Genomic DNA, 26634 nt, shown 5'->3' with positions numbered 1-26634 from the left:
GAGATAAGAAAAATGTGGCTAATAGAGTGAGAGAGAAAAATGGGCATTGCTGCAGTGCCATAATGTAATTCCAAACCTAACAAAAATATTTGATGGAGTAAACAGTGTGCCTTTAGTTCATAAATGTAGTAGATGATTCTATTTGTTCACCAAAAGAGAAATGTATTACATGTGACAGACAAAAAATGAGATGGCCAAAGGGTGTGGACGTCCAATTATTCCTGAGACAAAACCTGCTCATCACACTCGCCAGTGAGTGTGTATGTCTGCGAGAAACTATTACAACACGGTCAACAAGAATCAGTGAACTAGGTTGGCCAATTGTGTTACTGTCTTACTGTGTTTCCATTGGGCACTAAGTGTGTGTGTGTGTGTGTGTGTGTGTGTGTGTGTGTTTATGTGAGATGGTACAGTTACAAAGAGGGTACAGCAAGAAAATAAGTATGTAAAAGAGTTATTCTGTACATGTCAGGAGGGCTAAAACTGACCAGTACAAAAAGTACAAAATATTGAAAAGGTTTAATAACTTAATGATTTTGATTGTATCCATCATTGAGGACAGTAGGTAGATAGTTAAACATCATAGCTCTCCTCTCTCATTATCCATCTCTGTCTTATTCCAACTGTATGTCTGTAAATCATTCAAGTGTAGACCCCAACAACCTAAATAATTTTCGAGCAATTTCTAATCTACCTTTTTTCTACAAAATCACAAATGATCTGTTCATGGCGGCAGACCCTGGACTCTTATCTTTACTCATCCTCCTGGACCTCAGTGCAGCATTTGATACCATTTCTCATCGCATCCTCCTTGACAGATTAGTGTCTATTGGTTTCACTGGCACTTCACTTATCTGGTTCAAATCATATCTCTCCGGCTGCTACCAGTTTGTCCAACTCAACCACTTCAAATCACAGCTTTCCCCAGTTATGACTTGTGTCGCCTAAGGTTCAGTTCTAGGTCCTCTACTGTTCATCATCTACGTCCTTCCACTTGGTCACTTCTTCAGAAAATTTTGTATTATTTTTCATTGCTACGCGGACGACACTCAGCTCTATGTATCTCTCGACCAAGCCCAACACCGCCATTTTCCCCCTCTGACTGCCTCCTAGAAATCAAATCCTGGTTCACTAAAAATGTCCTTGAACTTTACTGCAATGAAACTGAATTTCTCCTCGTTGGCACCAAGTCCACTCTGGCAAAATGAAAACAACTTCTCACTTACAGTTGACAACTCCTTAGTTTCCCCCTCCCCCCATGTTAAGAGTCTGGGTGTCTTCCTTGACAATAGATATGGCCCGATACCATTTTTTGCTTCCCGATACCGATTCTGATACCTGAACTTGCGTATAGGCCAATACTGAGTACCGATCTGATACCAGTGTGTCATATATTTTATTATGTTTTAACAACTGTATACTACTATCCCTGTATGGATGTGATATGATTTCTATCTTTGTTGTCAGTCTGGCTCAGGTTAAACTGAAATGAATCAACAAACACAAACAATGAATGCCACAGAACTTTCTTTTATTATGCAGTTTGACAGTCAGTTATAATGGAAAACATAAATAAACTACCGTATTTTCCGGACTATAAGTCACACTTTTTTCCATACTTTGGCTGGTCCTGCGACTTATAGTCAGGTGCAACTTATATATCAAAATATATATAATTTAACATGTTTTTATATGTTATTTCATGCTGAAAACATTACTGTCTACAGCTGCGAGAGGTGCTCTAGGCTTGTGACAACTATATGCTGCTCCTAAAGACAACTGAGAAAGAAAAGAAACTGCAGGCGACTGCAGGTAGTAAAATACGCAGCCGAAAACGGTAATCCAGCAGCAGAACGAAAGTTTGGAGTGAGTGAGAAACTTGTGAGGGACTGGCAAAAAGGTTAGTCTTACTGCAATGAAGACAACAAAGAAAGCTAGTCGCGCGCTGAAATCAAGATGGCCGGAGCTGGAGGAACGAGTCCACAGATGGGTGCTTGAACAACGTGCTGCTGGGAGAGGCTCGTCAACAGTGCAGTTACGTTACGTTAACATACCGGACACCTACCGTATTCAGCCCCTTGTTCTGTGTGCTATTGTGTAGTTTAATAACTTGCCTTTCCAGATTAAATGTCTGTTCTTGGTCTTGGATTTTGTGAAATAAATTTCTAAATAAATGCGACTTATAGTCCAGTGCAACTTATATATGTTTTTTTCCTCTTCATGACTCATTTTTTGACTGATGCAACTTATATATTACATGGGTTATAGAGCTTTACCAGCCAAGCAGCCCCCCCGTCTCTGGATTGCACTCCCAAGGAGCCATCCGTGACACTGACTTTCTCCCCACATTCAAATCCCATCTTAAAACCTAACTCCTCAAACTGGCATACTTAGTGTAAATGTATAGTTGGTTTTTTTAATTATTATTATTAATTAATAAAGATATAGTGCGTAGTTTCTGTCTCCCCCATGAGGAATTCTAAGTAATGACAACAACACTGTCGGCACAGCCAAATGATACAAGCCTTACATGATCGCGCACGCACCCCCACCCCTCCTCCACGCAGTTGCTTGTATCCAAGGAGGACACGGAGGATTAAATTAAAAAAACATGGACTCTTCCGAAAAGGTACTCTTCACTCGAGCTTCTGCGCGGGAAAGTCACCAGATGCCACAATCTTCTGAACATAGCCATACTGAGAAATACAGAGAGAGTTGTGTGGAGCTGATAGTCTTAATTAGCTTTGTAGCAACTCATTTGGCAATGGCTTGAATGTAACGGAGGTTCAATAATATCAAAAAGTTGCACACACACACACACACACCCTCTATATCTGATCTCCAAACTGAAGTTCCTACGTAGGGCTACACGATTATGGCCAAAATGATAATCACAATTATTTTGATCAATATATTGATCAAGATTAGTTATCACGATTATTTGTTGATTTTAACCAAAACAAATGTTATTGTCACATAGGCTAATTATAACTGCTTTCACATCCATATTGTGCTACATTCCTGCTTTGTTGAAGGATACTATGAAGGAGTATGCCCTTTCAGCTGTTGTGCGACCGCTTTCCAAACATGCGCGTTTGCCGTGAAAAGATACAGGCAACGCAATTTTCTGTTCACGTTAACGGCACATGTTAAAATCCGGTACCAATAGGGCACCAGTGCCCGGTATCTACCAGACGAAATAGCAACGCGGATTACGGTGCCACTTAAAGGTCTGCGTTGCGCTCTGATGCTGCATGTCACGCTAGTTAACACTAATAACACCTTACACAGCAGCTAACGTTAGCCTACCATTAGCTACAGTAGTAACTGGATTAAACACGGCTAAAATGCTGACAGCTAAACGGTGTAGTGTGACTGTATTTCACTGTAGAGGATTCCAACAGCCTGCCGTTAAAGCTATGAGCTAAAAGACTCAAACTAGCACTGGTCACTGCTGTTGTCTGAAAAACAACACAGACGGGACAATATGTTGTGTTTACTGGTAAACTGCTATCTGTTGTGGAATTTTCCTCACGTTACTCTGTCCTCTGTGACTGTCTACATCTAAACTAAGCTGCGCGGTGCAGGGAACAACTCTGATTGGCTCATGGAGGCACGTGATCAGAGAGTGGTTTACGGAGCTTTGAAAAGAAAAAAACAACTTTGATACAGAGCGTTCTATGAACGGAATGAAGCATTTTAAATATCGCTCGATCAGGTGAATTTAGGGCTGTCAAACGATTAATTTTTTTTTAATCGCAATTAATCGCATATTTTATCACATGATTAAAATTCTATTATTTTGCATTTCAGAACAGTTTTTAAGTACATATTAACAATCGAAAGCAATTTGTACCAGTGTATCTTGATTGGGAATCAAATGAATGCAAAGAAAGTTACTTTATGAACTTGATTTTAAGATTTGTAATTATGTATTTACTGTAAACAAAAGAAAAATGTGTGAATCTGTCATTATTGCACAATTCCTCTATGAACCTAACTAAAAATCCCTATCCTTACTAGAGTCAATATAGTGTTTAGTAACTCCTAAATAATGTTGATTACTCACTGACGTGTTAACACAGCCCATCTCCACTCTTACCCGGCGACAGAGAAACAGGCTGGATAGTCCGGTACACTGTTGTTTCCACAACAACAAAAACACAGCAGTCTCTGAACTTGCGTTGGGAGTTTCGTTGAAGTTGGATGTAGTCCAGTTTTTGTCTAATGAGCGGACACTTGCAAGCAGGATTGATGGAACAGGTGGCTGGCTGGCGTTAGCTTTCCACCTAGCTAGGTTATACTCCAGCCCCCGTTCGCGTTTCACTGCTGAGGATGTCCCCCCGTGATCGCCCGCTCCGGCCGCTGCCCGCTACGGCTGCTGCAGCTGCCCGCTCCGGCCACCGGGAGTTTTGGAAAATAAAAAGCTACATTCAGAGTTATTGCTGCTGTCTTTCTCCATCATGCCTTCAGCCTGCAGCAGCAGGATGTGTTAGGAGGAAGTGGCAGCTTGATGATAAGTAACGGTGCTGCAAAGGGTAAAAATAGTAGCCTGTTAGGCACGACGCAAAGCCGAGTAAAATAAATTAATAAATGGCGGCATGCGATTAAAAAAATTAATCGCATCGCGTCAGCCCTTAATCGCATCGCGATTAACGCGTTAACGCTGATCGTGGGAAGCCAAAATCGTGATTAAAATTTGATTAATTATGCAGCCCTACAACTACGGTTAACCAATATCAAGAAGAATGTTGGTTTTGTAACCAGGGTTTAATTGATTAATTAATTTATTCATTCATTTAATGAATACCGTAAAGGGTTGCCATGGTGGCTGTAACTGCATTTTACAACAATGATTATTTGTGACAATATTCAAAGAAAGACATCACCCAAATGTTTACATTACAGGAGAGTAAAGCAAGTACTGTGAAACAACAGTCTTCCCAAAATACCAGTATGCCATGCAACTTCTCTAAAACAAGTAAAAAGGGAAGGTGTATCTTCACCCTGCACTGTCACCCACATCTAACATATGTACACACACACACACACACACACACACACACACACACACACCAAGGTTCAAGCAGCTGGTGAGTTTGCCCTTGACTGCCCACCTCCGGGCACTGCAGTGGCATGGATGCAGCTGTTTTAAAGAGTTCTGGATAGGATTTAGAAAGCCATGTCCTTGTCAAGGGTATGTTCTTCTTTTTCATTACCCAGATATAAACTCAGTCTGTGTTCAGACAGACAATTGCAATAGCAATGCAAAGTCGCCTTGACTAGGTTTGTATCGTTTTATTTCCTCTGATTAGCAAATGGGAAAAAAATAGGCCTATTTTAATTCAGATCGGCACAATGTGATTTAATTCTTTCGGCCTCTCTGCCTGTAGCAAGTAGCCTGCATTTCAAAAAAAAAAATTAAAAAAAATTAAAAATCTATATCCCTTGGTGATATTATTATTTAGTTAGCCTGCCTATCAATTATTTGTAAGCGCAATTAACACGGAAAATATTTGACTGGAACTTTTCCCATTTGACCGGTATGATGAAACCTCATAGGTCACATGACCGGCACCAATTTTTTTTTCTAGTGGAAACACTGCTTTATACGTATTTTTGTATGTACTTTATATATGCGTAGGAGCACAGTTGGAGGGAGCCTAAAATCTGAGAATTTCATTGCTGACGAGTGGTGTGTACATGACAATAAGAGACCTTGTACTTGAACATTGTGCTAATTATTTACATCGCTGCTGTGATCTTGCCACAAAAGAAATGTAAACTGCTGTGCAGCATCCTCTCATCTGTTACGCCTCAACACTAGACTTCCAGGTTAATGTTTGATTTTCTTTTTGGTACCTTTAATAACACAGCCCCACAGGCCCTTGGAATTTTTGGGCATAAAGGCTGCCACAGAAACAGTAACAACACAGTGACCACAAGTCATACAAATCGCCACTTTATAATGTTTTTAAGAGTTTGTAACTGTGTCAGTGGCGTGTTCTTGTGTCAGCATGAATCTCTTGACAACTGAATCCTGAGAGCACGCTGCTCAAAGCATTGCCTTCAAGGAGTAGTGCTACCTTGAGGATAACTAAATGACTTACCTGTATTTAATTATTATTATTATTTATTTATTTTACTTATGCGTCTTTATGTATCATTTTGTCTGTGTGTGGGGTATACCCTACCTTGCCTTTTTGTTTGTGGGCGGCAAAATGTAGGTTCACTTTACTCCAAATGTATACTTGTATGGATAGGTTATGAGGATGCATGGGGATTGGGGAGAGTGGGGAGTGGGTAGAAGATATTTGTGTATGTATATTGTGCTGTATATTTGTGTATTTATGTACATGGCAGCACTGTTGCGCTATGTACAATTGTATAGAAAACTTGTTTAAAGCATTGCCTTTAAGAGTTCAGAAAATCAAACCTTAAAAACAGGCTATTTGCTACTGTAGCATCTACCATTCAAAGAAAGCTGTTCATCAGCTGACTCATTTGTTTTTATAAGTGGGAGGTCTCTAAAGTACATGTCTGACAGCTCTCAGGGATAATGTCTTTTTTTGTACACTGACACTGAATAAACAAGCTGTAGATTTGAACAAGATTTAAAACACAGCTCTTCTACAATGTCCATGGTCACATTTTTAGGTTGAACTACATTTAAGTTATGTGCATGAGCAACCAAAGGTTAATAGGATGAGATAATTGACCTTAGCATGTACTCAGGTAATGAATTCCATTCAATATTGTTATTTGTGTATTAGTTTCAGTCTAAGCTTATTCAGATGTAGTAAACGGTTCAACACCAGACAAATTAATTTCAAAAAAATCAACAGACTATACCAATAAAAAAAAGTCATTGATGGATAATATACTGTATATAGTACGTAAATGCTCAGGAAGTCAGATTTGTGCTATCAATGTGTAGACTTGAACTTGACTGACCCGCCTGGGGCTCTAACAGAGGCTTGGCCTGCTGTGCGATTAGGGATTCTGGGAGTCTACTCTTAAGGAACAGATGCCAGGGCACAACAGCTGTTCATCTGACATCAAGACCCAAGTAATCCTATATCAGCGTCTGTAATCGTCCAATAGCAGCACATCCCGTTCCACAGCAAATTAATCAAGTATGTAAATCAGTATATTTGTCGGACATTCAATGACTCTCATTGTCATTTAAGTACCTCTTTTGTCTCATGTTGTGATTGTTTGTGTGTTTGTGCATGTGTGAAAGAGATAAAGTACTCACCCTGGAACGATTGCCTGGCTCTCTCAACAAGCTCCTCGATGGGATAGCTGGCTAGGTCTCCTCTGGCATGCTTAGTTTTACAGTAGGTACATGCATTCAGACACCTAGAAAGACAGAAACAGACAAACAGCGAGATGGTGAGACAAGGAGACAGGGATAGATGCAGAGAGCAATACTCTTCAAACATCATTCATCACTTGAGATGTGAGATGCCACAGATAATATACAGTATAACATTGAGCACAGAAATATGGAAACTTGCATTGTATTATGTGTTTCACACTAAGGCATTCAAACAAGCTAATATTTCACACAAATATAAACATCTGTCTACATTTGGTGCAATACCTACGACTTGGAAAGCTAATTTAACTTTTTTAATTCATAATTCAGGTTTGCTTCTTGTACTACACATTTAACTGAAAAACACAATTATGTATTTGCTTTTGATGAATGATTTATACATTGTAAATAATTTACAATATAGCATCTCAGAAGTGACCAATCCAATGATTAACGTTTTCACTTTAATCAACTTAACAGTGGAGATGGGAGGGATTGAGGAGAACACGGTGAGTGCACAGATAGATAGAAGATACTTTTTAATGTTTTAATGAAATCTATTCATGCACACTTTCCCAATAGAGCAGATGCAGGAGAAGAAAGCAGAGAGTCAAAACTGTCCTTTTTCTCCTAAACTGTTTGTAACGACCCCAGCTAGCACCAAAATAACCGTGGACAGCTGTCTCTCCGACCGAGGCAAGCAGTGAAAAGATTAAACTCAATACATTGTTTTGTTTTACAAAAAGTAGAGAAGCTTAATTCAAATTGACTGTGAAAGGGAGTAAAAAATAAAATAAAACAAATTACACAGACAAAAGGAGAAATACTGGCTTACACCAGATCCAGAAGCATGGCATGATTTAAACTCTTGGGAGTCTTTGTTCAGGATGAAGAGGGCTTTTCTTCAAGAGTTGCCTGCAAATCACTACTGAAGAGAAGAAGGAGGGCCACTGTTCTTTTTGTATTCACTTCCTTAGGGTTTCATTTCTGACCTCCAATTTGTCATAGTGGGTTAAAAATACACACTGTTGTTACCATAGTATTTTTTTTTTTTTTTTTTTCACTTACTATTTCACTGTTGACTTAACTTTCTGGCAACAGCTCTAGTTTGTTGTAGGAACACGCTGTTGGGTGAACACGTGTTAAACAGTGTAAATTACTAAATGTGCGTTTGTGGGGATCAAAATACTGAAATGAAAAGGTAAAAAGAAAATATGTTTCACCTTTTGCTATTAATTTATGGTGCAAAAAAATGACCTTGCCACCTTCAAGATTTTTTTTTTTTTTTTTTTTTATAACTCAGTTGAGGTTGAAACTAACACTGCTAGAGTTCCCAATAGAGCCACACTTGCCAAGTGTATACCAACATTAATGTAAATCACTAACAATATCCCTGAGCAAAATACCCACACTGACCAAACTGTGACTAATATTGGACCACAGTCCAGCTACTCATAAAGGAAACATGACCATCTATTAACACAGCACAACTAATGCAAGCTTTTGATACAGAAAAAAAGTGTCACAATGTTTAAATTGGTTTGCTGTGGGATTTATCCACTCCAGTGCAACTACAAAAATGCCCTACTAATGATTAGTAACCATAACATTCTCTGATGTAGGGCAGCAAGTATGAGAATATGAAATCAGACTAATGTAGATAACAAGCATAAACCCGGTATCTGTCCGTGACAGACTCATGGAGAAATAACAGGGATTCCCCAGAAGCTTGAAACAAAAAACACAGAACTTGGTGCTATGGTAATAAAGTAGTAGAGAGACGATCCATGTATCCGCACAGTTTCTGCTACCCACTGAATGAAGACTTGAAGCCGCTCTAGGAAAAACAGGGTGGGACACTACAGATGGAGTTGAGAAAGGCATGTAAAAGAAAATGACTTCTCAGAATGTGCAAAGGCTTTGTTCACATACAATATTATGAAGTCCACATACAAAATTTGGTGTTAAAGTTTCGTTTAAAATGTATTTCTCTGAGGAAAGTCAAGATTACTTGAGTACACTTGAGATTACTCTTCTACTATGGGTTCACATTCACACCAAGGCTATCTCAACCCACAGTCCTACTACTACTGTTACTTACTGAGCAGATCAATTACCACAAACCTGATAAAGCAGCAATGCAAGAGGGTCTAAGGAACCTACTGTATAGGTTTTTGAACACTCCTTTTTACTACATTTATTGGACTGTGAAAGACCTCCATACTGTAAGTGCCCACTGAAACAACTACAGTATCTTGATAATCATTTTGAAAAACAACCAAAATGTCAAGAGCATCCTTTAATGTCACCATGGAAAAAAAAACTGAAAAACAAAAGAGAATATACCTATCTATCCATCCATCTCTCCCTCTCAGGGTATTGCTTATTGGAGTTGAGGGCACTAAAGATGGCAGCTAGGTCACAGGACCTAGCTGTGGGGAAAACACAGACAGATGGGGCCCTGCATGTGCGCGCACACACACACACGCACACATACGCACGCGCACACACAGACAGACACACAGACACACACACACACACACAAACCACCAGGGGGTCCATCCATCTTAATGTGATCAGGCCCAGCTGAGTGGATCACACCAACATTAATTTCAAGAGACAGTCAGTGGTCTGTCTGTATGTCTGTGTGTCTGTGTGTGTGTGTGTGTGTGTGTGTGTGTGTGTGTGTGTGTCAATTATGTGTATGTGTCCATGTGCTTGTGTGAGTGTGCTGCTGAACATTTGTCCAGTATCACAACAACGCATTAGCAGTTTCGACCTCACCATCAACCTAAACAGACTGCGACAAGTAGTCAGCACCCTATGACTGAAAGTGACTGAAGGAGAGAAGCAGTGTCATTCTCGCTGACACACACACACACACTCCTTGCTATGTATTCAAGTTGCCCTGGGCTTGAGTTTCCCAATTTTGAATTGCTTCATTTTCTGTCTTCCTAAAGAGAAGATAAAGAACAGAGATTCTTAGATAAGGAGAAATTGTAAAGCAGACATTACTGTTAATGAAAATGATGCAGTTTATAATAAAGACAGCAACATCAACAACAACACACTAGTGGCATTAAGGGGAAATACAGTACTTGTAGAATTAAAACAAAATAGTTTCTTCTTTATCAAGCCTCCATCCTTTCCCTCCTTTGTCTCCTCTCCGCCTTCTGTTTTGTCCCAGTTAATTAAACCACGGAGGTAGCAGTTGTACCTGACAACAGTGTAGTTTATCAATGTGTTACAATGAGAGAGGCTACCTCCCCAGTGTGTGTGTGTGTGTGTGTGTGTGTGTGTGTGTGTGTGTGTATGTCTTTTCACGCATGTGTGTATAAGAGATAGAGAGAGACTATTGTGTGGTTGCAGCCTTGAGAAGGTAACAAAGAAAGGAAAGCCCTGAGATTCCTCTATACATTCGTAAACCTCCCTCGGCGCACACACAAATACAGTATAGTTCCCTTTAGAGAGGCTCCCTTGTGCAGCATCTGATTGACACAGAACAGGACAGACAGTAAAATGTTTTCTCAATGATAAGCATTTAGGCCCTACACGTTAATTAGAAAACTGCTCTATGCATAAACAAATTGGGCCGTGTGTGTGTGTGTGTGTGTGTGTGTGTGTTCGTACTGTGCGGGCCTAAAGATGTAATTATGAAAACAAAGCTTAAACTGTGAGGGGAAGTCTGATTACTTTGCAAATTATAAAAGTAAGATTATTTATCGCAGTTATTGTTGGGACTGGGAAAGGGGTGGAGTGGGTATATGAGCAAACAACATCTTATAACTTCTATTATATGACTGAACAAAGCCTCAAGCCTGTAAGTTTACTGTTATTGTCATCTCAAAGTCGAAGTGGAGGTTGCAAAATAATGTGGAGTCAAGGAACAAAGAATGCTGACACAATGGAGTAAAGACCTACAGCATTAAGAGCAATGAAAAGAGGATGATTAGTTATTAATAGAAAGGTTGGCAGCTAAACCATATTTACCCTCGTTACACAGTAAGAGATAGCTTGCATTCAAGTTGCATAGGAACTTTGCATTCACACCAATGATATTGACTCTTATAAAGACAACATTTCTTATACCTTATTTTTTTTAAACCATGATCAGGATGAAACAGCAATGTTATTGTTTATAGCTAGTTGAGGAGCTTAGCCTTCACCTTTTAAGCAAAGAAATGTGTTTATTAAATAAAGACATTGCTTCAACCTTGTGAGGAATCGCACAAAAAAATGGTATGGACACTGTCTAACAAAGACTTTCAATATGTATGCCTTTTGTTGATGTAATTAAATGAGAAGAAGAATGGTGGTGATATGGCACATCACCAGGTACAGAAATCTATGCAAGCATGTCAGTGCGTTAACTGGGATGACTTATCATCCCAAGTAAAACCCACACATTGTGTTTTACAGTAGTACACATAACAACACAATGATTAGAATAGCTAGAATAGAATGACTGAAGATAAACCAAATGACAATTTAAAATTATGCTACATTTCTATTTATTTATGAAACATTTTCAGTGGCTTTTCAGTGACTGGTGAGAAGTTTATTCAGACTTCAAAATGAAGGGTTTAATTGAGTGTATGAAGCTTTTTACAGTCTAGAGTTTAAGTTGATAAACGGTGAGACTGCCATAAACTTGTTTTCAAAATAAACAAACACAAAGTTACCATTATCTCACATATTGTTTTTGTGTGTGTGTGTGTGTGTGTGTGTGTGTGTGTGTGTGCGCGTGCGTGCGTGCATGTTCTCATCTGTGAATAGACCAGTGTGTGCATGAGTGTGTGTCCTAATGCAGCTGGGGCCCGTTCCTCTCAGTGTTCAATCCAGCCTGTGTGTCTGAACCTTTTGAATTCTGTTATTTAGTCTCGTGTTCCCAGTGCTGCACATTGAAACAGCTCTCTCTGTGTATGTGTGTTTTAGAAAAATGTGTCACATGCTGACCTTAGGTTTCTGTAACTACTACAGCAGCCTCGCTTGTTGTTTTGACTGGAGAGACACAGCACGTGTACAGTATGTTTGTGAGAGCATGCGCATGTGTGTGAATGCCCATGTCTACATAGGAACTGTGAGTGTTTTCCCAGCTCCTTGTTTTGTCTATGGACGGACCTCAAGGCAGTGTTTGTACTAGATCAGTCAGCCCATTGTTACTGGACAAGAATGGTATGATCTTTGTTTATTATGAACCTCTAGACATACTGATAAAGTCAAGTGGTACAAGAGCTGAACTGAAAGTTAGACTTGCAGGCTGGCTGATTCACCAGTTAATTATCTCACCTGTTGCCTGCCTTACTGACCACTTTACTGTGTAACTGACTGATTGATGAAATCACTTGTTCTGGTCGTCAACCTGTCCGACTGACAAACTGACTGTACTGGTGGCCTCATAGATTACTAATTCGCTGACAGGCAACCTGTCTCGCAATGACTTAACAAGCGACTGAATAACCCACTAGTTTGACTAGTGAAAAACTAAGTCCTTGGCCAAGTGGGTAATGGACTAACTAGACAAGGATATCTGCAGGTAGAGAAGAAGTACAGAAGTTCATTGGCCTTCTACAATTTACTACGTGATGTACTATTGGTGTTTCCCAGAGCAGGGGTCCGTTTCAGAAAGCAGGTTCAGTGAAAACTCTGAGTTTGTTAACCCTGAGATGAGGGAAACTGGGTTTTCTGTTTCAAAAAGGGAGGTTAATCAAACCTGAGAGAGAGGGGTAACTCCAACCCGTTAACCTCAGAGTCAGTTACTATGGTAACTGAGCCTGTGAACCTAACCTGGTCAGGAGCAGGTTTTCTTCAATTAACCTCGAGTTTCTCTCAGTCTCCTCCCTCTGACACAGCTCTCTTTCATTTCCTCATTCATTCATTCAGTCGGTATCAGGCGCATTTTAGCAGTTTGTTATCTGCATGAATAAAAAAAAACAGGGTTGGTTTATTAACTATGTTAGGCAGACTATAAAACAATTTTTTTTTCTGAAAACATGGCATTTCCTTTTCCTCTTCGAAGCTGTATTACTTCGCAGGGAGTTAAACATATGTCGGGAGATGATATTGAGGCCCCGACTATGCATTTTCATTTCCAGATACTGGCCTACCTATTTGAGCGGTATCGTTTTTCTTCCCAGTCTATCACTTATGTAGCCTGCATAACCTTATCCGTCCTCATATCACTAACGTCACCCATCGTGGACATGCGCTTACATCCCAGCAGATTCGTTGTGTCGCATTACGTGTTTTTACAAACGGCAGTTTTCTTTACAACATTGGTGATGTATTATTGTCATATTAGTAAAGCTGTATAGCAAAGCGCCGTCAGAAGACTGTGACTTGCTCTGAAACATTTTTTAAACGTTTTTGTAGTGTTCCCTGGACACAAACCAGTAAGGGCCATTAAACATGAGTTCCACAGTATTGCAGGTGAATGATGTAAACCCTTTGAAATAAAAGATTATGTATTATAATTCTGTTAATGATGGTGCTGCAGCCTCAGAATGGGATTAGTAGGTCTAGGAATTTTTCGCCCACAGGATTGCACCTAAATGAAATAGATTATAGGTTCAATACCTTTTCACCAGTAATATTATACTTATGATTAAATATGATATGAATACACTATATTGGAACTTACGCATTTACTCTAGCAGCTATTTTCTCCCACGCAAATTATCTCTCTTTTGCAGCAGCTGCTGTGTTGCTTTTTTAAACGAAATATATGTTCAAACTCTTGTGTTGTGTGCGCATGAGTATTTCTGCCTATTTTCCACCTACCAGTTTGTTTATGGTTGTTGCCATGGTGAATCCTAGTATAATTGCTCCATTCATGCTGCCTTTTTGTAGTGGTGGTGCACACGCTTAACTCTGAGTGAACCTACTCCGAGTTGATTGAACCAACTCATATCAGCTGTTCTGGAACTGAAAACTCTGAGTTTCCCATCTCAGGGTAAATCAACGCAGAGCTCAGGGTTAGACTCAGAGTTTGTTAAACCTCCTTCCTGAAACGGGCCCCTGTAAAATCTCTGTGATCCAACTCACTGCCTGGTTGTTGTATCAATGACTGAGTACCTAATTCACAGGGTTGAGCGAACACAGGCGTTGCGTAGGTTTTACATGCGTCAGAGAGCAGAAAAGTGCCACTGCTAAGATTCTGGTAGGCTTTTACAGTGGCGTTTTAGAGCGCTAGGAACATCACAGTCATCTCATGGGTTGCGCACTGCGAAGCCAGCAGCTCAAACTCAAAAACTTGGAGCACTTTGGCAAGGGATGAAAGTTGAGCAGCAGTCCCACCCAAGGTAGTACTGCCACAGTGGACTGTGTTTTTTTTTTTGGCACAGGTAATGAATGGCTCACAAAGATGATGTAGCCTTATTGACTGATAGAATGAGAGAGACATAGGGCGTTTCTCAATCTGTGTTTTTCTATGGACTTGTGTTTTTTTGTCCCTGTGAAACATCATCGTCTGTGGCCAAAATACTGTCCCAATACACAAGTTTGCATTTTCACCAAGAACAGTTAAAAATCCCGGAAATGTTCTTGACACGCCCATTTTACCGAGGATGCATTGGTTGGTAACTTGTATGAGCTTGGCAGCACCCATATCCCAACATTTATTTCAGCATTCAACGAGGGTCAGGTTTCCGGTACATAGACAGGCCAACAATGGGACAATTTGAACAATTTTCGCCATCTTATTCATCACTAAATTCACTTCTGAGAACGTTTTAGGCGAGAAATGAGCTGTGTAGATTTCGAATATAGGCAGTCTTACGAAAATCGATGCCAAATTGACAATTTGCTCCAAAGTTTTCGGAGTTGAGAAGCTCAATAAGCTTGCTTGCGCCTGCCAGGGCAGCTAGCTCGTCGCTCGGACAGTCACGCTTGGAGACCCCGCTGTAAGCTGGAGGTCTCTCAGACCGGTCTCGTAAATAAGAGGCTTTTATTTTGCCGTTGACGGATTGTTTGTTAAATATCACAACACATGTCCATCATAAGATTAACGGGAACCTGTGGTTAACTGCCTTTTCGGAGTTAAACTCCACAAGCGCCCGCGGGCTTAACAACCTCACTTGTTTCTGGGTTGATATTTCTGTGTTGTCGACTACCTCTTGGAATGAAACTGGTTTGTGCAAATAGTCTGTAAGACGAGCAGTGTGTGTGTGTGTGTGTGTGTGTGTGTGTGTGTGAAAACTGTTTTCTTGTGACACACTAGGGCTAATTCAGTTACTCAGGGGTTCTGTAGTGTAATGCCTTGTAATGACACACAATCTCATTTTGTCCAAGGAGACACATCAATCTTTTGGATTTACTGTGGGGAGCAAAGTCTCTCCTGGTGAGTGAGTAGGAATAACAGTAGATGGAGAGCTGTGTGTGTGTGCGCGCGCGCATCTCAGGCATGTATTTGTGTGTTAAGCAGTGGGGAAGCGAGAAATGGAATAAAATGTTCAGACCAGTGGAGCTGAAAACTACCCATACATTGGTTTGATAAACAGCAGGAAAGGCCACCATGGTACATAGCTTGAAGAGGTGTGGGCATGTGTGTGTGAGTGAGTATGAGCGTGTCTGCATATGATCATATGTGTATCGGACACAAAATAGAAAAAGAAAATGGAACATTCCTTTGTGGAGGTGTGTGTATTTGTATGTGTGCTAAATCAAAAGGGATTGTGTGTACATTGTGTATCCATGCATTCCCACAATCCTACACACATATGTCGGTGATCAGAAACCCTTGTGTAAACACCCTTCACTCCTCTGTAGTTCTACTGTTCTAAACCACATCGGCACATTTTTTTCCCTCTGTTGTTGCTGCTTCACATGATGCATTTCACTTCTACTCCTCGGGGAGAAAAACAACACATAAAAGCAAAGATGAGAGCGTTGACCGTTGATCAACAAAATGAAAACGCAATCAAGTGGAGCAGTGTAGTAGAGCAGTGTAACGTGGCTTGTGTATTTGCTTTTTAAGATGAGGTAGGGATATGGACAAATTGTATGCAGTGAATATCGTATGAACCCCAGTGGTAGTGATAGTACAGTCTGAAAGAGATTCTCGAGCTGGAACAGACATACCTGCTTCGATTGTAAGGTAAAGTGTGTGTATAGGAGAAAGATGAAAAGAGACTCCTCATTTGTCTCTTAGGCCTTATTCACTTCCACACTGTAATTGCCAGAGAAATTTAAATTACAAAAGAGCACATAGGCCTGATTCAATTTGCTTTTAACTCGGCTAATGACTTCCCATCTCCACCCGTTTCTCCCTGTGTCTCTCTGTACCACACTTCCCTTTCTCTTTCAAGCAAAGACTTTATCTGCAAAATGCTTCCTCTATTCTTTTACTGACTCTGCTCTTCTTTAGTGATAGTCTTTATTATAAAGCGTGTCACCAATGAGCTGTGCCGTGTCTTTTTTACCCCACCCCGTCAAGACCTCTGGCATCAAAAACACAATGTGCTGAGTTCGACTGATTTCCAAACAGAAATGGTTGCAAAGAGGGCTCAGAAAAGAATGCAGCAGCGGAGGAAGCTCTGAGGCGTGCTGATTGGAACTGGGAAAGTGGAGCGCGACTATCAGGTGCTGAAGACTGTCGTGTGTGCTGGAAAGCATGATAGAGTGCTGGCATGATAATAGTCAATATAAGAAAGATGAGTATAGAACAATGTTTATAAACTGGGACGATAACTGGACGCGACAATGAAGAGATTTCTGATGTCCATTCAAGAGCAGCTGATGTCTGCAACACATATTACAAGAGATTTGATTTTTCTGTAGTGAGTTAAATGCCGTCAGAAAGATACAGATAAATAGGCAGACCAGTGCAGTGTATGTCCTTGCTGTTATGATTTTCTTCCAGCTGTGTTAAATTAACAGCCCTTAAGTAGAAGCTGTACAACTCCCACACATTGATGTGACCATGATGAGCTCTAGCTTTATGAGCTTAAGTTTTTTAGTCATGTGTGTTGCATGGAAGTGTATAGTAACATATTGCAACTTGTGTTACAATATGTTTGGGCTGGGAAAAAAGAAAAAGAACACATATTTTGCATTAGGCTATAACAAACACACACACACACACACACAAATAAAAGGAAAACACCAAGTTAACTGAAATTTGACTTGTTACACATTTTAAATGATTCAAAACAAATTTGATCAACCATAGCCACAAACAGGAAATGGGCTGTGTTGTCACTCTGAACCTGCTGCCACGCTCAAAAATCGTATTATTATTTCTGGCCCTGTCATGCTACTTAGGGACACATCAGGTCAGGAACAGCTAGTAAGTCTAGCTCTGACATGCAGGATGTTGCTGCTGTGTTTTTGGCTTCACACCAGCAAGTCCTAATTTTGGCCCAGCCTGTTCTGACACGTATTGTTTTTCCTCTCCACCTAGATGTGTGTTACCTCAAATTTACTTCTCTCTCAGCCCTGAACATTACACCCTGGTCACAATGGTTAACACGCAGATGTAAAGGTCAGCAGCGTGGTTGATAAGACATATTATTCCACTGTGTCGGCGTGGAGAGTGGATGGAGAAGTTGTGGCAGCCAGAACACAGGAATCACAGGAAACAAGCAGCTAAAACACTGGGGGCCTATCAGCTAAAACAAACACACTCTAAATGCACGCTAACACACAATCACAGACACTTTTCACTCTGTATCTATCAGCTTTGTTTACATTGTGTGTGTGTGTGTGTGTGTGTGTGTGTGTGTGTGTGTGTGTGTGTGTGTGTGGATTTTGCTACGGTGATTATTAGTGATTATAGAAATCAAGGATTTGGCAGGGATAAAGGTCTGCGAGAAATGAGCCACTAGCCTGTTCAAATCCTTTAGGATTTCAACCAGCCACAGAAATGAATAGAATAGACGACGACGCAGAAAACAATTATTAGAGATTATTACTATGTAGCTTGACTAAAGCATCCAAAACATTCATTTCTGAAAAGGTATTAAATATCTTTTCAAAAACCAGAACAATGGCATCGTGCAATATTCAACATGGCTTAATGGGCAGATTAAATTAGCTGTCCCTTAAGCAAATAAATGTGTTACTATTAGTGTCAGAAGGTGAAAAAAAAAGGGAAAAACAGGGAATTCAATAGAAGGAGCTGAGCAAAGGAAAGAGGATGAAATACAGTACTGTATGGGCTTCAAGGTTACCTTTTTTACTCCCTGGATAGATGAAGCCAGTAACTCAAAGAGTAAGAAATGTCCACTCTCTTGTAACAAAAACCAGGAATGTTGAAATATAATTTGTATTTAATCCTTCAACGTTTGCTTTTATCCAAGAAATGGCAGCATCTCCATTTGTCGACACGTCCTATGACTACCCCTAAAAACATTTGAAGGACAATGATGTGCAGAAGGTGGCTAAGGAAAACATTAACCCAAAAGAAGCAAAATATTGTCACACTATCATCAAATAGCTAAGAAGAAAACATGTATTTTAATGGAATGGTAAAAGGTTTGGGAATGATAAATCAAAAAAACTATTTACGTTAAGCATGACCACAGATGCTAAACATCAACAACTTTCATTATGGTGTAATATTTACACAGGTTGCAGCACAGGCCTCTATATCAGGGGTCATCAACTACATTTTTACAAGGGCCAGAATTTTTCTAAGCAGACACTTTCAAATAAAGAAAATAAAATGAATGTATACCTAATACGCAGATAAGCAGGCCATGCATTTGTCATGTATGCCTCATTTGCAATGAAACAATTTTGTTGCAAAATAATACAACCATCACCATCAAGAATGAAGAACTTCCCGGCAAACAAAGAAACAGACTGCAAACCGACAGCTTTTGTTTTAGCTTGTTTGTAAAAATTCTCTATTTGCAGAGTAGGCTAGAGCTGTGTTTGCGTAAAACAGCACGGTGGACAAGAGTGGACTGAGCAGACAGAGCAGATTGAAATATGCTTCCTACATGTTTATGCCTGTCTATACAGGTGAGTGCATTGATAAGTATTGACTTTTACTCGCAAAGGTTTTATTGTAGCCTATTTACAGTAACAAGACTTGTGTGAGTTCATCTGCCCCAGCGGCCATTGGTAATCCTCTTTGTATCGTTCCCAGTCAGGTAGTGCGTGTTTTAACGCATACACATCTCGGCTCAGCTGTGTGTGTGGTGCGCAGGCATCGCTGTACAGAATCCCGGCATGTGAATAGAGATGCAAATACAGGGGGCTGGGTTTGTGCTCTACCTGTGTAATGTTACCTGCTGTAAATGCTTGAAATGCTAAATAACAGAACGCCTTTTTTCCTCTTTACATTTTCTGAATTCGTGATTATTCTGCGGGCCAGACTAAAAGCTTTGGCGGGCCAGATCTGGCCCGCGGGCCGCTAGTTGACGATGGCTGCTCTATATCATCAATTCAACTTCTAACTATTTATTGTGAAGTATGAGCTGCCAGCGCAGCTATCAAAATCAAGGCAGCAGTAAGCCTGACAGAAAGGCTCCACTTGTGTTTGAGAGAGCTCTCAAACCACAAGAAGCCTACTTCTACTGCCTATTCCCTCTGTGCCATCATGTCTGTCCACCTGCCAGCCTGGAGGATACGAATGATGAAGTCGGTTACTGGTTTGGGTTTAGAGCAGAGGATCATTAACACCTGACTTTTAGCACATTGTAATAACAGAGATTATAACTGACAAAAATGTGACTAAATAGAGAACAGGGAAGAGGAAGAGACGGATAATGAAATGAAATGAGCTGTAACTGTGGAACAAAGGGCTTTTTTTAATGCCTGAAGTCTAATGGCAGCGGTTCACACAAACAGACACAGCAACAAACAAACACACACACACGGTGAAGTTTAATGAACCATTCTGACTGAGTGGCTGTAAATTCCTTGTTTATGACGCTGAAGCATTGCGATTCAACTTGTTCACAAAGGGGCTTTTACTGTTCGCTGACAACACATAAACACACAAAGATATACAAAGAGCAAGAAGGGACCGTTAGTGTAGCCTAGGGCAAAACACACACACATACACGCACCAGCTTCCCTAATATCGAGCGGGCTAAAACTGGGACACAAAACAGAGCATTAGAAAGACAGTCAAGTCTTTTCCAGTCTGAGGCTGTATGGAAAATGAACTCTGTCCTCAGGCTTATCTGTTGGTATAAAGAAGCTATGAAATAGACCACATAAGAAACAATGCAAAACTAAATACTGGCGACTAAAAGGTAAGCCAATTAAAGAGCACAAGCCCAACAAAAATACAAATCAGCTGCACCAGGACAGGAGTCAACACCAGGAGCACAAGTAGGGTGGAGTACAAAGGAACCATGTCTGATTGAATCCCATGTTTAAAAACACCAACAGTTGTGTGTATTCCCAAAGAATTTCTGATAAAGGAAGAAGTTCCACTCTCTCATTACTTCCGGCTTCTGAACTGGTTGCAGTTCCATTCTTGATCCGTATAGGGGGCGCTCACAGGTGAGTGCAGAATGAATGGCACTCTGTGGAGCTATAACCCTCAAAATCCACTTTTCTCTGGATATCATTTTTTGTCTAGTAATTTGAATGTTGCATTCGAAAGGGGAGGCTAAGAAAATACACACTGCTGGGTGTTAGATTTTTTTAAAGTGGCTTTTTTGTTCTTAAAAAGCCTTTTAAAATGTCAATGACGTCATACACATATACAGCCAGAGATACTGCTTTACGGCAAGCTGAGTCGCTTCCTTTGTTCTCTCGAGGCATCGACAACACAGCTGACAGGTTAGTCTCTCCCTGTTAATACACGTGCTAGAAAGAGGTTTGCTAATGTTTTAAAGACCACGCCGAAATATTCACTCTGACATTCTGGTTCTGCTTTCGGATGTCGTCAAGCGGGATCTCCGTAATCAGTCCTTCATAGAGTCCCATTCATTTTGCACTCGCCTGGGGCTGAATAAGGAGTGGAACGGCTTTCCGTAGACCGGCTTTGGTATTCCCTATGGACGCACCCATATGAAAACTTTGGCTGTTACCAATAACCAGTATTACCTTTGCCGTTATGGCCGATAACCGATATCTACCGTTGTCAATATGATCTGTATAAAACAAGTTTTTGTTTCTCAAATTGAACGTAGAAAGTTAAGCAAGCATAAGAAGAAATACATAAACAAAAAATGTGCAATACTACAAAATTAAGTAACATAAAAGTAAGCAAAAATGTATCTTTTCAAAATACATTTCTGCGTTGCTCAAGCATACAAATGAAATAAATAGAACAATAAATAAAAAAATACAAATTCTTATTTTAAGTAAGACATTTTGTATGCCCTTATAAACTTAAGTTGGGTGTAATATGTAGTGATTATCTTAGGGTTAAATATACTTTGTACAACCTCTTCTTAAAGTCTGCATGCTCTGAAACCCTAAAAACGTTTGATACTCACATGACCATACACGATTATTGAAATCGGTTTGCTCAACAATGCCAATGTATAAACAAATGACTAACAGCCGACCGATGTGATTGCCGATATATCGTGCATCTCTAGTATTCTCAGTATTTCTCCCTTTTATTTTTCTCATTAATCAACTACTATTCCCTCCACTGCTTCACCGCTCTCACCAACCATTCAATATGCACATACACCACCTGTGAGAAAGATGTATGTGGTGTTGTTTCAAATTTTTTTAGGTTTAGGTTTTCCCTTTGCCAAAACCTGTAAAAAATAGTTTGTCCCCATTTGTGTCACTTCGTCTTCAGAAGGCTGTTAACTTTCATAATATTCAAGGTGTTGAATATTCACCTGTTCATTTAACTATATTCTGTTCAATCACAATTTTAACAAAAATGACACTGAAACCAGTTATGTTTGTAATTGATTAAATTTCATTGACTAGGATTCAAATTGTGACGTTTAAAAAACAACTGCATGGAAGGCAGCACACATCTGCTGCTAAATCTACAGTACATTCAGAGAGCACTTTAAAATTAAATGTTTTATACATCTGCAATAAAACATCATTCAATGGGTCCTTCGCATCCATAATATGTCTGTAATACTCTGCAAGTAAATGAATGAATTAAACTGAAACCCTAAAAGGAAAACAAATATTAGTGTATTAAAACTGAATTGTTGCTGACAATTGATATCAGCAATAAGATTGGTGCAACATGCTGCTTTTGGATTGAACCTTCAAAGAAATAACGAGGGCTTTTGCTCATTAATGTGTCAAGTAAAGATGACTCAAAATAGGCGTGCTAATGGCCCAGGAGAAACCTGAAAATGCTCCTTTAATACAAAGCCACAGGGCATTTGAGGACCAGCTGGACTATGTTGAATTTATTTTCTGATGGGGGAAAAAAAAGCCAATCTCATTTGGATTTAATAGGTCCAAATTAAATTAATGTTCAACTTAATGAAACTAATATTGTGAATCAATTTGAACATGAAATTAAATTTTCAGCGGTAGTCCCAGGTGAAACTCTCATCAGGCTGTTGTGAGGATTTGCATTACTACCGTAAAGTGAAGGGGATGGTACAATAGGTTCATGTGTCAGACACAGACTAAAATGACTCTTTGCAGTCATTTGAAATGAGTAAATGGCCTTAATTCAAAATATGAATGTTGGGATGATCACTGTTTATAGACAAAAAGTCATATTGGGTGAAGGTTTTTGTTTTGTGTTCTGTATAAGAAAGGTACTTTGGGGTATCTGGTAGACCTACAACATTTCTACAGATAATTTTCCTAAGAGGGATCAATTTGACAACTGTTTCGCCCTGTATCCCAAGATCCCACCATCCTAAATGCTCCTGTGGCTGCTGAGCTGATGGGCAGGGGTATCTGCAGGTTTTAAAAAAAAATATATGATGTGATTTTTATTGTGGATCTATTAGACTGAATATCACTGAAATCATTCAACATGCTTGGTGACATTATACTCAATTTGAAAAAGCATTAGTAATACTCAAAACAAGAGAAAGAGTATACAGCCATGCTCGCCACTCTGTATGGTTGCACTTGAGCTAAATTCTCACATCAGCATGCTAACATGCTTACAATGATAATGCTGTATACTGTTTGCCATGTTGTCTCATTATATATTACAAAAAAAAACACACGAGTGAGAGATGATGTCTATTAACTGTACTTAAGATATCTTCATATTTATGCCTTAACATTATTTGAGAATTTAAGATTCAAGACTTTACTTTTCAAGGACCTGCAGATGACCTGTGAAAACACTCCACCCTGCAGCATGACGTCGACTTGATATTTGGTTAGGAAACAAAAAGGATGTATCCCACATGTTCACATACAAAGACAAACTGGCAACAAACTGGAGACATTAAAGGCCACACACACTCCAAATCAAAAGCTTAAAATGTTCTCTTCTGACGCAGAGGCAGTTTGGGGAACAACTTCAACTGATGTTGTGCATGTGTGTGTCTGTGTGTCAGACAAAGATCCCTCTGTTTCTCCAGCTGACAAATGTCACCAGTGATGTCACTACTAGCTCAGAGGAATATTTAAAACAGATTATCTAAAAACAGAACACACAAAGAGCACATTCTCTCTCACATTTTCCTTAATACACACATACGTAAACACATTGAGATAAACATGTCGAAATTATTGACACCAATGACTGACCATCACATACAAAAGCACACATTAAGCTTGGATTTTCAGTAACATAACCAGTATTATTTGTCAGCAGCCGATTTGCCCAGTCAACATATTCGTATAATCCCCGGGCCTCCAAAAAGAGTTCCAGTTAAAAGAATAAAAACAAAGGGATTTATTTGTAGCCAGCCTGACCCTTTTGCAAAACAACAGTGAGTTCATTTGGATCAGATACAGACCCCCTGCTGGAGGCTGGTTGGCAGGGGGCTGACATCTGCACACAAATAAAAACTGCACACATTCAGGCTGAAAGGCCCACAAAAGCGCACACACATAGAAATGGTCGAATCGGCAGGTACACAAGCACATATGAAAAGAGGAACTGAGAAAGATGGAGATCAAATTACCAACAATTATCATAATGATACACAGAGGCTGTGAAAGAGCCACAAATGGTGTGTCTGCATATGTTATCTACTATGACACTGGTGGCTATCTAAGTCAATGGTTTACAGGGGAGCAGTGAATGAAAATTGGCAAGTGCTGGCCAACCTGAGTACACTGTGGCAGTTGTAGCAAAAGGTAGCATTTTCTTTTGGTCACAAAGCTCTCATTTTGCCTTTTAAACATGCCACAGTTGGTGCTGAACAGAAGTGCCTGTTTATCTGATAAATTAAGGCTGAAACAGCTGGATTTACAGTTTTTCTAGGCGTGTTCGATTTTGTGTCGTCTAAGAAGCTTTAGTCAGGAATAAAGACCACTGAGCTGTGCAGACCACAAACATCTAGGGCAACGTCAACTCTTTAGGAAAACACTCACTGGATTTTTTTTTCATTGATTGAATCTCTGAAATAAGGCTGGGAATATCATGAGTTTAGAAAAAAATCCTGACATACTGTTGTTCAACATTTAATGTAGACACAAAAATATAATGTGGGAGCTAGTTTTTTTGCTAGACTACCATGATTGTTTGCAATCCTTGTTTTGAAGACAAAGGTCCCCCTAGAACAAGTACAAAAATGTAAATTGATGACATGTATTGTGACAATGTGGCGTATGGTCCATGTGTATCCACTGCATCACTATCACACCCAAAATAACCATAACAATGCCTACAGTAATAAATAATAGGTCAAGACCTGAGAACAAGTCACAGCCTTCTTGTTGGTGGGTCAATATATTACATAGACAAGAATGTTGCTGCAATTAGCCCAGATGGTTCAAAGGAGACTGCAATTCCAGTTAACTGTTGAAACCCCTTTACATACAGTAACAAATTATAATCAACACTTATAATCAAATAAAAATATGATGTATTGTTGATCATGTAATGTCTAGAACTTTGAGATGATCGTTAGCAACAACTGAAGCTTGTTTTCTTGACAGCTTGTTAAAAAGCTTAACCAACTTAGTGTGAGAACAAAAGAATATTTATTTAAACCAAGAAAGCTTTAGTCATATTGAACACTAGTGTTGCGTCTACAAGTTATTTACTTCCTTGCTTTTTAAGTCAGGCCATTACATTACAGACATTGAAGATGCAGGAGGATGACTGATGGATTATCATTAGTGGAGGCCCAGCACAGTGGAATAAGTCTGTCATAACCCTTTTAACTAGCCCACTGAGAATACAGCACATGGGTTAGTAGGGATATACAGATCTGTAAACAACATGAAATTAGCCCATAAAAATGTGAGTGTACATGTGGGTGTAGGTGTGAGTGGTTGTGCTTGTGCATCTACCAAACACAACAGAAGTAGTCTTAAACAAACTCGCTGCCAGTGACATAACAGGCAAAATGACAAAGAATAGTAACCGGATAATACATAACATCCCAGCTATGATAGAAAAAGGTGACAAAGGAAGGAGGTCTACCTATGTAGCTGTGTCTTCTTTCATATGTCAAATGGAAGCTGAGACAAAAGACTAGACACCTGTTGGGTTTGGATTACATTTAAAGAACAAATAGCACTATATGCACACACACGCACGCATGCACGCACACAGACCCCCCCCACACACACACACACACACACACCCTACTCCCCCACCCAATTCAAACCATTTGAATTGATAAAATTAGAAGCACAGAGGGGCTCTATTTAAGTGGTGGTACAAAGAGAGCAAGAGCGCACACACACCATAAACCGTAAGGCAATGAAGCAGTAAAATTGAATTCACAGTTAAGGGTGAATATTTTATGAGTCATGTTCTCTGTGTGTCTGTATCCTACCCAGTGTTAATAGAGATGATTTCAATAAGAGGGTTCTTCCTGATCTTGGGCAGGTCCAGTCTAGCTCCTCCGAGCCTCCGGCCTCCATCTTTCTTCTGACCCAAAAGACGAACTGAGTGGCCTGAAAACAACAAACATCACTTCAATACATATACCTTTTCAGACAGAACTACCAGTGTCACCTTTTCCCTGTCACATGTGACACACTAACATGCAGACCTATGTGTGGATGGGTGCGCAGATGTACTGTAGGCACTTCCATGTTAAATTTTTTCCATTCAACTTAATTAGTTGGATAACAAGGATAAAGGAAAATAGAGTTACGTTCACTGTTTGCATCACTTCCTCTCTCTCTAGTCTGTCTCCATAACACACACTTAAAAACGTACAGTAGACACACGCTCACATACACAACCACATTTACATACAACCTTCAACAACAATACCAAATAGAAAGCGAGCTTTTAATTGTGGAAAAAACAATGTGGTAAA

The 26634-nt window shown here is 39.8% G+C and overlaps 1 protein-coding gene across 1 annotated transcript in view; it reads right to left on the bottom strand.

Annotated features, from left to right (window-relative positions):
• cdkal1 (CDK5 regulatory subunit associated protein 1-like 1) overlaps positions 1–26634 on the bottom strand; it is a 281333-nt gene that overhangs the window by 153786 nt on the left and 100913 nt on the right. The window contains exons 7-8 of the mRNA XM_078253409.1: positions 26143–26263; positions 7259–7362 (exon numbers count right to left, since the gene is read on the bottom strand). Of these exons, the coding sequence (XP_078109535.1) occupies positions 7259–7362; positions 26143–26263 (225 nt within the window). The remainder of the gene's footprint in view (positions 1–7258; positions 7363–26142; positions 26264–26634) is intronic.

This window comes from Sander vitreus, chromosome 6 (genome assembly GCF_031162955.1).
Source record: "Sander vitreus isolate 19-12246 chromosome 6, sanVit1, whole genome shotgun sequence".
NCBI classification, from domain to species: Eukaryota; Metazoa; Chordata; class Actinopteri; order Perciformes; family Percidae; genus Sander; species Sander vitreus.
The sequence above is the reverse complement of the archived record's forward strand: the minus strand, read 5'-3'. Positions and strand labels throughout refer to the sequence as shown.